Below are 14689 nucleotides of genomic sequence, written 5' to 3' on the forward strand. Positions count from 1 at the left end.
TGTTTTGCAATACTGTGTTGCTACGTTTGCTACCGCTGCCTGCTTTTAACACGTTTTTATTTCTTTTGTTCACATGCAGCCACGAATTTGTGTGAAGAGCCCATCACCTCCATCATTCCTTCCCCACTGACGCCACGTCATTTCATTTGTACAACGTGTCGTGAATAAAACTGTGGTTGTGATGCACCCTGTCTCTGTATTCTTATTTCGACCCTGGGCATTTTAAAGTGTTTTGGCTCTCATGCATGTTCCACAGTTTCACAAAAAAAGTAAATACCTTCCAGGAACGTTTTGGCCACGTTTGTCACATTCCACTCCCTTTCCACCATTCAGAAATTGTTTGTTAATACACATCATTCTCAATATTCTAAGGAATTGGGAACATGCATGCAGCCCAAAAGTGTCCTGGCATTTTAACAATGTACCTGGCGACCCATCTCGGAATCCACAGGTCCAAAACATAATATGGATCAGCCCATTTCAGATTGGGGGGGGGAGTTTTCTTAGTTTACATGGTCATAAACTTCTTCATTTGGAGACTTGAATGTTTCTTTAAACCTTGGAAAGATGACACTCCAATGACAGATACAAAACTCACACAGTGCTATATTGTGCCTTCGAAACAAAAACTGCACAACATGCAGTAATGAGATAATTTTGACTTCATCATCATTATTAACTTAATTGTCCAAATATGATGAAAATAAAAAAATGAATAATGATGATAATAATATTTTGTATGCATCATTTTCCTGTTTTCGTGTGCTATATAAGCGTGCTTTGTAGATTTTGTTTAGTTCCAAGACATTAAGAACTTAAAATTCCTTTTGAATGTCAATGAGCCTTAAGAATTAACAATTGCTGTTTTTGTTCCCCTCCATGCTGCATGTTATTATCAGCTCTTTGGGCCCACTGTAAGTCCGACATACAAATGTACATGGACTGCTTTGCGGAAGATTGTGTTAAACTTTCTAATTTCATGTTTTGCTGCAAAACTTAAATGAGAAATTTTCATTGATACACAGGAAATTTCCATGTTTGCACTTAATCCTTATTTGCTATTTTGCCTATTAAAATAACTGTGGTGTTGTCATATACGATTGTGTATTTGCATGTTGTTTAACAATGAACTGTACAGCTTAAAATTACTTTTAACATTGTTGTCTTGTAATATTATGTGTATATATGTGGAACTCTTGTAATATGATTTTAAACTTTCAAAATCTTTTATTCTACTTAATAAGGTCTTTTGATGCCATGAACTGTGCCCGTTAATGTGCCCGTTTGAACATAGTTTTTAGTTTATCATGTCCAAAAACTGCTACTTTAAGAGAACATATTTTCATAAGTATAATTATTCTCTATGCAGCACCCAGCAGGAGACAGGTACCTTGCCATGTGCAGCCAGGGAGAGGTGGAGAGTACACTGTTGAGTACACCCCTAACGAAACAGGTACATCTTCACTTCTAAATGTCACTCTCATACATATCTTGTACACAGTATACTTCTGAGGAATAGCTATGGAATTTTTACATTTTGTACTTTGGAACTTTTGTATTCAGTTGACAGTATCTGTCTTTCTTGTCACAATCAGTGCAAAGATAGAATTTTGGTACCCAGCTAAAAGTACATTTCAGATATTCCTTTACTTTAGATTTCCTGTCATTCTGAACATTTGTATGATATTGATGCATAAATCTTCCTCAGGTCCCCACCGTATTGAGGTAATGTATGCCAGCATGCCCATCAACGGCAGCCCCTTCACCTCGCAGGTGTACGACAGCAGTAAAGTCCGTGTTAACGACATCCCCAACGGCTACATCGGCAAACCCAACTCCTTCTCAAGTAAGTGATGCATTTTAGATACTGTCAATCTTCATTGAAAGATCATGCAAAACTGTTTTGTCCTTCATTGTTTTAAAGACTACTATTGTTTCAACAGCAATCTTGAAGATACCATAGTGTGAGACAATGTGTATATTTCTGCAACGTTACATTCTGCAATTTTCTTGACATAGAGGCAAGAGAGAATTTTGCCATCTGAACAAGTTGCAAGTTGGAATCTTGTGAATTGAAATATTTTAAGTGTGTAGAGTTGAATGGAGCACATTTGTTGTCTATAATCAGCACAGCATGTAACAATTGCTAATTTTGTAATGAAAACTTTGCTAATTTTACGTCCCAACAGTTGATGCGACGCAGGCTGGGCCAGGTGAGGTGACAGTTGACGTGGGAAACCCCATGCATGTGCCGGAGCAGCTACAGAACCTGGGTGGCGGCCGCTACAAGTGTGACTTCACCCCCACCAACACCAACCGCCATGACATCACTGTCAAGTTCAATGGGGAACTGGTGCCAGGTAATAACTTGTCCTCTGCAAGGGTATGCTGTTTCAACACTGAACATAAGGGTATTGACATAACCTACAAGAAAATGTTGGGAGGGAAGGTTGTTACAGTAGCATATTCTGACTACCCCATTTCATCCCCTCAGATCATACATTGTATGTCATGAAAACTGTATATGATAAAAAGTGAGCAGCCATAAAAGGTCTTGTAAGCTTTAACACATGGTACCTTAGCATGGTACTTGTAGCTCATCCTGGAAGCTTCAAAATACTTTGTTGCACATTGCCCATTACATCAGGTTGGTCAGAAGTTAGAAAATCCCATGCTACATGTACCTTTGTGTCCTACATGTACAATGCATTATTTTCAGAGAAACCCATACTTATTTGCGTCAATTCATTTTTTCCTTGTAAAACTTCTGAGTCAGTCTGTTTTCCTCTTCTCTACAGGAAACGTGTTCCACTGTGATGTGGTGGATGCTGGCAATGTGACAGTGACTGGCAGTGGGCTGGACCTGATCCCAGTGAACCAGCCAGCACAGTTCATTGTGGACCCCCATGGAGGCCCTCCAGCTGAGGTCAGGGTCAACATCAATGGTGAGTAACCTTAAGATTTTACAGATGCTGTTTTAGTGGCTCTTTTTTTGCCATCTGACATGACAAATTTTTGCTTTTTGTTACTACATGTATCTTGGGCTGACTTTAAGTCATTCGTTTATTCTCCCAACTTCCCTCGAAGATAGCTTCAATGTGACTTCTTGTATGTTATTATTAAATACGCATATTATCCATAATGATATGTGACAATGCTATGTATTATGCATTGCCATTATGGCATGTAGTGTACATCTTTTACAATTCAATAAACCAATAATCCATTGTCCAGTCGAAATGAAATATGGAATTGCATATTGAATGTTACAAACAATTTCTTTTACTCATTCAGAACCGAACGGTCGCCCACTGCCCAACCGAGTGACCCACCAGTACGATGGCACCCATCTTGTTGAGTACACGCCCAAGACTGTGGGCGCCCACCCCATCGATGTTCACTATGCAGGCCTGCTAGTGCCAGGCAGCCCGTTTGAATGCATCGCTTATGATGCCAACAAAGTGCGCATTTCTGACATCCGTGACGGATTTGTGGGTCAAGAGCTTGGATGCAAAAGTAAGTTGTGTTACTTGTTCTTTAAGTGACCTTACTGTGTAGAATGTCTGTAACTATATAATATTTCATTACAATCATTGTTAAATCAACGCAATTCAGACATAGTTCTGCGAGGCTGTGTCTTATGAAAATAAACACCATTATTATTATCTATCTCATATGGTATCAATTGGAGCAGTTACTTTTTGTAACTTCCTCCTATTTGATGATAGAGTCAAAAGGGTTGATGTTAGAGGCATCTATACATCGAAGTTGCTCTCTTCTGTGGCTTAGACATACAGAGCACTTTCTGGAAAATTTGGAGGTTCTTCTTTTAAATTCTGCAGTTTTTTTAATTTTCAATGATGTGTGACAAATGACAATGGCATGTAGTGTCATTATGATCCGTAAATGGGAATGGAGGATTTTCACAAAGTATCAACTTATTATTTGTCAGCATTAGCTGTAAAGGGTTAGAAGTGTTTGTCCCAAGTGCAATATTTGTCCAAACTTTACATCTGTAAGCTGCTTTTCTCAATATGTTGAGACTGTTGAACTAAAGCTCAATATTCCTGTTAAAGTTGATACCAGCCAAGCAGGCCCTGGAACCGTCACAGCTGAAGTCCAGCAAAGTGGCCGTCCTGTCAATCACTATCTGCGTGAGGACCCGCCCAGCAGCGGGCGCTACAGCCTGATGTACACCCCGGACGCTGCCCGGGCTCACGAGATCAGGGTACGCTTCAACGGACAGGCTGTGCAAGGTGGGAAATAAAAAATCTTTCAGCGTTACTCTCTCAGTTTCTAGGACAAAAGTGTCAACTTCAATTTTTTTTAAAGCCCCGGAAAAGTATTAGTTTAGCAATTTTTGATGCAACTAAAATGACCATCAAAGTTTGGTACTTCTCTCATCTGAAAAGAAGCATGTTTTGGCTTTTGTTGTCTTTCTCGTTTGTCAACAAATTTTGTCATTATTGACAAAAATAACAATCATTGTATGTGCCCTTCCTTCCTGACTCCATACCAGCACGAGAGTGAAATAGGCTTTTCCAAATTCTCAGTGTTAAGTAAGAAACTACTGGAGTCATACATGTATGTAATGCTAGTTCAGCTTTATCAGGGGGTGGCTAGGCTTGGGAAGGGACAGTGAAAGAGTTGGACAATACATTTTGTATTATGGAAGTAGTATCATATTGATACAGAACACTGCATGGCAGCAAAATGCAGAGAGAAAAAAAGTGGGGTGAGGAACTGTCTCGGGCACATATGGTATGAGGAAATCAGGCTGGTTCAGTGCCACAGTATCATTTTAATTTTCTAATTACATAAAAGGGGACGTAAAATGTCAAAAGACAATGGAGAAAACATCCAAAAGCTACACAGTTCTATAGACAGTCAACAAGTAGGGCATGGGTACAGAGACTTATAACAAAAGATCCAAGGTCTCTGTTTAGTATCCCAATTAGGGGTCATACTTTATTCCACAAGCTCCTTTCTTTTCCAGGTTCTCCCTTCAGAGAGGAAGTCTTTGATCCTCGCAACGCAGCAGCTTTTGGTGAGGGTCTGGGAACTATTCCTGTCAAGAAGGCAACATACTTCATCGTGGACCCACGCTCAGCTGGCAAGGCAGACATTTCTGCCAACATATCAGGTTGGGAAATAAGTCTTAGACTATAGTGTACATTTTTATTTTGCATGTGTCCAAAAAAAACTAGTTGAAAGAGTAGCTTGAATATGCAATATTTTTCTGGTTAAGTTTAAAAAGTTTTATTACCATAAACATACAAAGTCCAAAGAAATGAATATTTAATTATGCAATTCACCTACTTAAAAAAAAACATTGGGACTTTAAGTGCACTGAAGGAAGCTTGGTTATGTTCTGTTCTTTCAGATTCAAGTATAGATTCAGATTCAAGTTTGTACTTCTATAATCTAAACCATCTCAAAATTTAAAGAATGTAGTATATGATATACAATGTAGTTTTGTATATACATGTATTAATGTTGAAATGCTTTAACTGTGGATTCTTTTATTACTCAAACAACAATTTTACTTTACCTTGCATGCACTAATAAAGATAACCACTATTATAAAAATGTTAACTGCATGACTGTTTTGTAACATGTTGACAATTTTCTATTTCAGTTCTAACCATGTACATGTACCCTCTTCCCCCCCCCCCCAGGCCAACAGCATGTAAAGAAGTAAATCAATTTGACAAACTCGTTGAGTGTCTTCATGAATGAATGGAACAGTGTGACAAAGATAACAAGATGTGTGAATGAAAACTTCCTTACAAACACACAGACTTATAAATCTTGCCTGCAGAATTCTGCAATTAAACAACCTCTTTCTAACCCTTGATCTCGGTGGTGGTCTTCATTATAACACATACCAACAGAATTGCTCACAACATTGCATACACTGGTATCACCAATGAGGTTTTGTATGTGATGATTTGAGACACATTAAAGAACAGTATGTGGTTAAATGCTCAATAATGTAGATTAGAGTTGTTCAATAATTCAAAAAGATGTAATAATGATTATAAACTATTGTACTCCCAGAATACTGTATTAATTTGAAACTAATTATGGCAACCTCTTCTTGTTAAAAGAAAGATATTGCTACATACTTTTCTAGACTGTTTAATATTACACTACATAGTTGTAGTTCTACAATTCCTAAGATACTTTTGCTTTGTTTCTGTCATCACTGGATCAGAGCATGTTTCCATGTTTTGCTATTATTCACTGAAGTCACTCTTTTTGTTTTGTTGATAGTGTTTTAGAATATCACTGTATTTCTTACAATGTATTTCTTATCTTACACATTGATTTGAGAATGATATACATTAACCACTTTGCACCTGCATAAAAAGGAAAGTATACTCGGCAAATACCCCAACCCCATGGAAGCACCTACAATCCTTCCATCAAGTTATATTGCACATTGCATTTATCATTTTCATGCTTCTGATTTAAGTTTTAGAACTGCTGTCTTTCAGTTAAGATACTTTCATTCTTTAATATACATATGCACCTAATGATGGTCAAAATGAGCACATTTTCACTATTTGCACCACTGGAGAATAATTGATGACAGAACGGTTTCATCACGTTCAATCTTTTTACATTAGACTAGTGTCTAATTTGTATTCCTGTGACTTGCAATGATTTCCACAGCTCCCAGTGGTAACATGGTACCCAGCAGGGTCGTCCCAGGTCGCGACGGCACACACAAAGTGGAGTACACGCCATATGAAGTTGGTAAGGGGACAAACATCATATTTATCTTGTTTATTTATCTTATCAGTTTATTCGCATGTATTACATGAATTAAAAACAAAGTAATGTGTAGAAAACAAATACATGCAGGGGGAGGGTAGAAGCCTAAGGGGCTTTTCGAGGGCCTCCCTCTACAAATCAGATCGCATGAAAGTTTAAATTATACATCATCAAATTGAACAAAATAACACATAAGTTGAAATTGTAAGATGCAGTATCCTAACGAATGATATTTTACAAATGATCAATAATAAATACAAAACATAGTTTAGAAATAACTCGGAATTTTACAAGATCTATATGTTATTTTAAAGTAATTTGCTATCAAATTCAAGTGAAAAGAACAGCTAAACTCGGAAAAGAAACAAATCGGGTGAAAGTTAAGCTTGAATGATCAATGAAGTCAATCTTAAGAAGCTTTATGATACCAAAAGTAATCGTTTACAATGTATTGAAAACAATTCAACCATAGTTGCAAGGCTTAGTTATTGATGACTTACAAATCACTTCTACCCTACATTGTTTATGGCATGCTGAATGAAATTCCTGATAATGACTAAGATATTTCATCGACGATATTGGCAATACAATAATTGCGTCACGCCTGGCTAATGTGGTCATATGGGTTATTAGGGGAAATAATTAATATTACCTAAAAATCACAGAAGCCAAGCATTACCGAGAAAGTGGGCCAGTTGGTCTTCCACTGCTTTCAAAAGATGGAGGTCGTGGATCCAACAAATCCATGATCTAACCATGGCAATCATTAGTTAAAACAATGTACCCACTAGTTTCGTGTAGTATTGTGATCAAAAAGTTCCAAACTGTCCTTGTGGCTTGCAAGAGATCGGAATGATTCGTCGCTTTACCAATTCGACTCGGTTAGCTGAGCCCAACACCCTGGTCAACTCGGCTAGCGCTAGGTTTAATGTGTTGGGCCGAGTTGACCAGTGTTGGGCCGAGTTAGTCTGATTAGTCAAGGGCCGAGTTGGTAATGGACCGACATTCGCTTGTAAATAACCATAGCCTTCGGGCGAGAAGTTGCAATATATGTTGTAAATGATATTATCGATGTACGTTATCTTCCCGCAGGTCCTCACCAGGCTGACGTGTTCTACGCCGGCTATCCCATCAACGGCAGCCCGTTCCAGCCGGTGGCGTACGACGCCAGCGCCGTCAGGGTGTCGGAGATTCCTGACGGACGTGTCGGACAAAAGATCGGCTTCAACAGTAAGGATCTGATATTGCAATGCACGGAAATCTGCGTGTCCTAGACAATCGTTCTGGTTGATTTGTATAGTACATCCAAAGACTTCGACAAAAATTATTGACTTCCTCGGCTTGAAATTGACCACTCTTGGTGGTAATCTTCGTGTTACACTGGAAGTTAAAGCAATCCACGGTCTTTGGAAATACGTCACCGTTTCGGTTATGAGACTCTAGTTTAGACCGATGTAAAAACCATCAAACCAACTGCTTTTAAACCGGTTCAATCCAGGGCAGGGCATCTAAGGTAAACCCGTTTTTCGGAGGAGATGTATGGGGATTCTTTGTTAGAGGAGCAAGTTAAAGGTAAAGAGCTATCAACCTCTCCCCGTAAAAATATACCGTGCTACTAAAACATGCAGCCCTATGTGCCACATGGCACTATAAGGGATTGAACGTTTACTTGGGACGTGTATGTAGCTCCGAATCGTTACGTTAACGTTTCTTCCCAGTTCTAAGTAAAAACTCGCCCCTGCCCAACACGTGATGTATTGAACCTGAGTATCTTCAAGGGAGGAAATCCTGATGATGTCGGGATGAGATCGCGGAAGCTCCTGGGAAATAAGTGTGAGAAGACGAATGGTTAAAGTGGATATCTTGGCAGACGTAGATAATGGAGTAGTTGTACATCATGTGTGGACCTCTGCCGCCGTTGACATTTGTAGATACCGCCCGGGGTCATCAGAACTCCGGAGCAATTTTAAGTCCTTTGTCTCACAAGATCGTAGTGTTTCTGTCATACATAAATCTATTTTGGCAAAAGTCACAAGTAAACGTAAAAATATCTCACCATTACGTAGAATTGGCCATCGCATTCTATGGGCTCCATAAATACTAGAACAGAATCAAAAAAATATTTCCGTCATATGTAACGCTATATATGTGTGAGGCTTTTGGCAAAAGAATATCTCAGAATATCGACTCGTAGCTCTCGCACTCACGTAGCAGTGAGCATCATATTCTGTGGCCTTCACCGGTTCTAAGCCTCAAGAAATATAAAAATTGCCTCAATCTTGAACCAGTTTTTAGGAAATAAGTGCAACTGAGGGACGTTTTACGTTAACGTTTGTCATTAATGTTTCTTTAAGTTTTGGTTGTTTTTGTTCAGTTGCTTGTTTCCAATGAGTTTGTCATTTGCTTGGGAACAATTTCAGGGTCCTAGCTATTAGGGTACTGAGGCTCACAGCGCTGGCATTTTGAAGCCATTTCCTGGCATTGACTTTCCAGAGGTACTTCTGACATTTGCCAATAAGTCAGCGTCGTTACCAAACCCAGAAGTCCTTCCCCTTGACATCACGTAAGGACGCGAGGTTCAGATATCGCTGAGTAATCGGTGTTCCGCTGATTTCTTCGAACTTGAAGGAGCCAACAAATTGCATACCATCCTTGTGATTGAGGGATCTTTCTAGTGGGAATGATATCCAATTTAGTGCTGATTCCACAGCATTCGATTACCATTCGTCAAACGGTATTCGGGCTGTCGACGATAAGAAATTGAGAAATCGTTTCCAGATGTGACTAGTCTACGCATTGTTGTTGCCTTGAAGAGTCTGATGATTGATGTTTATGTCGTTGATACCCTTACCTGAGAGTCTGATGATTGATGTTTATGTCGTTGATACCCTTACCTGAGTTGTTCCACCCTACCCGTCCCCAAAACACAGTCGACACCAGCCGTGCGGGGAAGGGAGACCTGGACGTCGGCGTCAACGTCAACAATAGGAACGTGCCGTTTGAGATGGACAGCGGGCGGCAGCGCGACAACTTCGAGGTGTCCTTCTTGGCGCAAGAAGCTGGGACGCACCGCATCCCAATCTCCTTCAACGGGGACCCTGTGCAAGGTAAGACCGATAGTAGTGTTGTGGGTAGACCAGTCAATTCAGGATATGAAAACTAGTCTACACGGTTTTCTGTTGAACTCTCCTTTGGCAACGTGAATGTGTGTGTTCCTGAAGTAACTTATGGCACGTCAATATTACTTTCACAAGAGATGCACAAACAAGACAGCTGTCTCAATGTGCAAATTGTGCTAATACGTTTATGAAGGTTAGCCATCCAAGTGGTCAATATTAGATACAATTCAATCTCTACAACAGGATAAAAACGGAGTTTTATATTTCGACATTCAAAACGTTTCCGGATTCCTCTTTATGCACAAGTTCCATGCTTGCAAAGAGCGAGATCAATATAATGGCAACTGCATTTTGGTCGAAGCACTATTCGACCAAATGTTGACACTCTATTGCTTCCCCCGAGTGCATCCTTGCATCGCGAACAGTTCCAAATGCATCTGCTGTACATCCAAGCCCTCATGGACTACTAGTATACAGTACAGAGACAAAGCGACATCGATCTGCAAGATCGTGTAGTCCTTGGTTGTCAAGGTATATAAATGCGCACCATACCGCCTCAATCACCAACAAGCGTCTATCAATTCCCGACACATTCTTTATGATTAATGACGAGAGACAACCGAACGTTGCGGGACTCGTTCTTCCATTTCCGAATATCTGTTCTGCTGTGGCCCTCAACATCCACAGGGCTTCCTCAAGGCTGTGGTCCTCCTTAAATCGATAGTACAGAGCGCCCGGCATGGTTTCCTGGGAGTTGATAAGCCCAGGAGCACCCATTCATTCTCCGTATTTAAAAGCAGCGTGCCGATGGTGTCAGGTGCCGACATCGCAAACCTTGTTCATCGGAGGAGTAAGGTTCAATACAAGCTGAATTATACCTGGTTACCGGAAATCGTGCGATCTTATCATTTCATAGTTTGACAGTCTCTCCGATTGACAAGTCTGACCTTGGTCAAGGCTTTTGACTGTGAACAAAAGACGATATCATTGTTTTATCTAGCCGAGTCAGTCGTAAGCTATTGGATTTTGCTAAGGATGGATTTTCCCCACATATTTTGTTCGCGAAGACATTGGCTACCTATTTAGTGCATGCAGATCTACATAGTTGTACATGTAGTGCACAGTTATAACTATAACAAAATTGTGAAAACCTACTGTAAGGATAGTAAAGAAATCTCCTGGCTACAGTATATAGGCGTACCAAAGGCTGAGCTCAGAGGTGTTGTACATTGTTTTCATGGCCATCGTACGCTTTTTACGGTTCGCATTTCTAAAGCCCTTATAGTGCACGGTCTGCAATAGCGCTACATGCTAGGCAATTGATTGGATCTGTAATGCTGAGATTCGCAGTAAATCGACCGCATCGCGCACTGAATGAAGTGGTTTTATGACCCGGAAGGCCCGGCTGCTTGTGTCCCTGGTGAGTCTCGGCGTGGTGATCACAACATCCCTGCCTCGGGGTCGTCATTTTCCACAAAAATGGAGAAGAGAAATCTTACTAAGACGTGCGGATCATTCTAGAAATCGTTGAACCCGGACTTCCTGGTGCAAACGCGGATATGCTGAAGTTTCGTGTCTTTAGAAAGCTCCGATTTGGTAAGAGATCTCAGGCAGATTCATGATTTTTTTGCTATCTAAATGGCTTTATTTACTGGGTTTAACCCCGAGTGCGTTGCGTTGAATTTTGATGCCATTGCGTGCGACACGAATGTCAACGTTTCCTTTGCAACCTAGACTTTCTTCTCATAGTCTGATCATGTGTGTGTGTGTGTTTTACAAAATCCGTGACATGGCAGTGTCCGTACTAGTATTGAGTGGGCTAGTACTAAACATGTTGCATTGATTTTGACGCCAAGAACATCATCAGTTATGACTAAACCACATTTTGTACAAGACATGGAGGTTTTTTTTCACAAATACACGTATATTTGGGCCTTTATATCTTCTTTTGCAAAGATCTTACCGCAGCACCAATTTTTATGACTAAAAGACAAACAATGATCTTTTCTCACTTTGAGGCTTTGAAAATTATCTTTCTAGCACAGCTCAACTGTTATCTGCAGACGACGATGTTGTTGTGTTCTGTTGTACAGAGATCGTAAAATTTTAAAACCTTGTATAATCATGTCTTAACATCCATGGTAAGGGCTTTTATGAAACTGTTGAGGCATTTCATGTGCATATTTTGTTTTATAGAAATGCCACATACCATGCCAATTAGTAATAAATCTGAATCTGAAAATAGTGTGACTCACTTCGACGCATGCTATGTTCCTTTCGTCGAGTTTGCTTCTTACAGCAGTGTGTTGAATATGCATCTAACACTCCATAGTAACCACTGGAAACGCTACCTTGCCCTACAGGAAGTCCGTTCCGCAGTGAAATCAAGGCTGCCGGCAGGGCCTCCGCCTCGGGAGAGGGTCTGTACCGTGGTCAGGAGGACAGGACGGCGGAGTTCGTGGTGGACACTACCGACTGTGACAACCTCCCGCTGGACATACAAGTTGACGGTCAGTTTAGAGAAACTTGCATTATTTATCTATTCCTAAATAGTATTCTAGTACGGAATACGTGATAGTTGGAAAAGTTGTGGTAACTTGTATAATTGCCTGTATATATATATATACTAGTGGGTTAATGTGATAGAGGGGTGCTATCACATTTTTCTCTAGGATATACAAATTTAGACTTTTTAAAAATCTTTTACTAATGAATTTATGTCATAGAGCGGTGCTGTTACATTTTCCCCTGATAGATGCATTTTTTCCTATTATTAGTGAATTAATGTGGGGGTCTTCATACTTTTTACTACTTCCTATTTTTACCCCCCTAAATGTGATACCAAACGCTATCAGAAATTGCAAATAACTATCCCTTAAGCCGAAATGTATTCTGTTCGTATCTTTAGTTTTACAGTCAACCTCCTTTCGCAGGAGTTCCTCAAAGCGTCGCTCCATAAATGCGGACTTAGTCACGCATTTGACAAGAGAGATATTAAGATCAATTTTCCGTTTAACGTTTTTGCACAGACCCTAATGCTTTATTGGCAAGAGCTAATTTGAATTGCATAGAGTGTCGTCGTTTCAAACGACCCGTGTTTTCCGATGGCGCACATTTGGGCGTAATCCTTTTTATCCACGGATGACCCGCAAGCAAATGGCTTATAGAATGAAATGCCTCGTTTGGCACATTTGATATGGTGCAGTGGAGAATCCTGTGGATTTTGCTACCAATGAATGATATATACATATACATTTTCCAGGCTCTAAGGTGTGGAAAACCTCCACGAATATGTGTCATTGTGTTTTACGATATCATGATTCAAAGCTGAGAAGCCAGGGCCTTAAAGCGAAATTTAACAGTTTCTTTCGCTTATGTACCCCAAGAGATGTGAATACTGGGTTAGCGTTAACTGATTAAAGAAATTACACCTTTTATTGAGATCAAACGTTGATAGAAAAGTAAAGAAGAAGATAGCGCAAGTCAAATTCGTACCGTCCATATCTTGCTCTGCATTTCTCTACGTTGGCATCTTCAGAATTAGTGTGATATTGAGTGCTTGGAACACTCTGATGTCATGCTATCAGTATAAAAGAAACTGCAAAGGGGTTGTGGACCAATAACATAGTCATTTAATCTGCCAATTACAAAATCGCCAACGATCACAACCATTCGATAAAGACGCGGGGCTTGTATTTAAACCAACGTTATCGTCGTCAGTACTTTACATGGTGTTCGATGTGAGATAACTGTTTCCGCCTGAAAATGATTTTATGTTTCCCTCTCAGTGACATTATTTCTACCATAAAGTAACACAGTATCAGCCAACGAGATGAATGATTTGGCGGAAATATCAAATCGACATTTTAAAATCATGCAACGTGCAAAGTAAGGTGTTGGTCTAACTCGGGCCGTTACAAAATGAAGTTTGGTGTCCACGTGTTTGAAGCATGGCGGACTGTATTACGCAATTAGTATTTCCTTCTTCCGTCTGAGGGCATAATCAAATCCATAATGCGTACCAACATAAAATCTGTTTTCTACAGGCCCGAACTCCATAGCAAAGTGCAGCGTTGAGCATCGCGGTGACAAGCACTACGTCACCTACGTGCCGGTAGAAGTGGGGATCTTTGACATCACCCTCAAGCATGGCGGACAAGAGATCGACGGTAAGTTTTCGGTGTTTTCGCTTTAGACTGTAGCAGTTACAATCCTTTCAGCTGGTAGTTCGAAAGAGGATAGGACCTGTAGGTTTGTGAAGTTTAGGCATGCAGATAAACAGTCAAAAACAAATCAATCCCTACAACTGTATAAGATACAGAGATAACGTGCAGACCAAGTTTCGAGTGGCACTTTTTGTCAGCGTCCCCAGCTCACTCTAGTGACCCTGAAGAAGAGTGATGGATGTCACTGGAAACGCCATGAAGTTATCTCCGTATCACATCCTGTTAACGTGGTTGTAGAGATAGGTTTGTCTTTCGATATCATAGGAAGAATATTTGGCCCATAACTAAAGTATGAGCGTTAAGCTGACCTATGGCGATATACGCTACGGCAGACCGATTTACATCTATGTATGATGCAAAAAATGAACAAGTGCTGTAAAGGACTCAGCTTTAAGAGGCGTGTGTGCATTTGAAAGAATTGTGCTTGATCTTTTAACTGCAAAACATATCAACTACCTTTAGGACATTTGACAGTTCCCTAATAAAAGGCTAGCTGTCCTGAACGTAATGACCTCATATGTTGTAAAAAGAATTTTTATACTTGATCAGCTGTATGCATATGGT

The 14689-nt window shown here is 40.1% G+C and overlaps 1 protein-coding gene and 1 long non-coding RNA gene across 2 annotated transcripts in view; one reads left to right on the top strand and one right to left on the bottom strand.

The window, feature by feature from the left end:
* LOC118427565 (filamin-C-like) overlaps window positions 1–14689 on the top strand; it is a gene marked incomplete in the record, with an annotated part of 99051 nt that overhangs the window by 77341 nt on the left and 7021 nt on the right. The window contains 12 exon segments of the mRNA XM_035837403.1: window positions 1370–1453; window positions 1709–1846; window positions 2190–2360; window positions 2799–2945; window positions 3295–3516; window positions 4077–4256; window positions 4997–5143; window positions 6679–6762; window positions 7873–8010; window positions 9711–9887; window positions 12263–12409; window positions 13946–14068. Of these exon segments, the coding sequence (XP_035693296.1) occupies window positions 1370–1453; window positions 1709–1846; window positions 2190–2360; window positions 2799–2945; window positions 3295–3516; window positions 4077–4256; window positions 4997–5143; window positions 6679–6762; window positions 7873–8010; window positions 9711–9887; window positions 12263–12409; window positions 13946–14068 (1758 nt within the window).
* On the bottom strand, window positions 8017–9812 carry LOC118427624. Its single transcript, XR_004832539.1, has 3 exons — window positions 9675–9812; window positions 8837–8880; window positions 8017–8600 (listed from the first exon to the last, which is right to left on the bottom strand). It is a non-coding gene; the product is annotated as an uncharacterized LOC118427624 (long non-coding RNA).

This window comes from Branchiostoma floridae, chromosome 12 (genome assembly GCF_000003815.2).
Source record: "Branchiostoma floridae strain S238N-H82 chromosome 12, Bfl_VNyyK, whole genome shotgun sequence".
NCBI lineage: Eukaryota > Metazoa > Chordata > Leptocardii > Amphioxiformes > Branchiostomatidae > Branchiostoma > Branchiostoma floridae.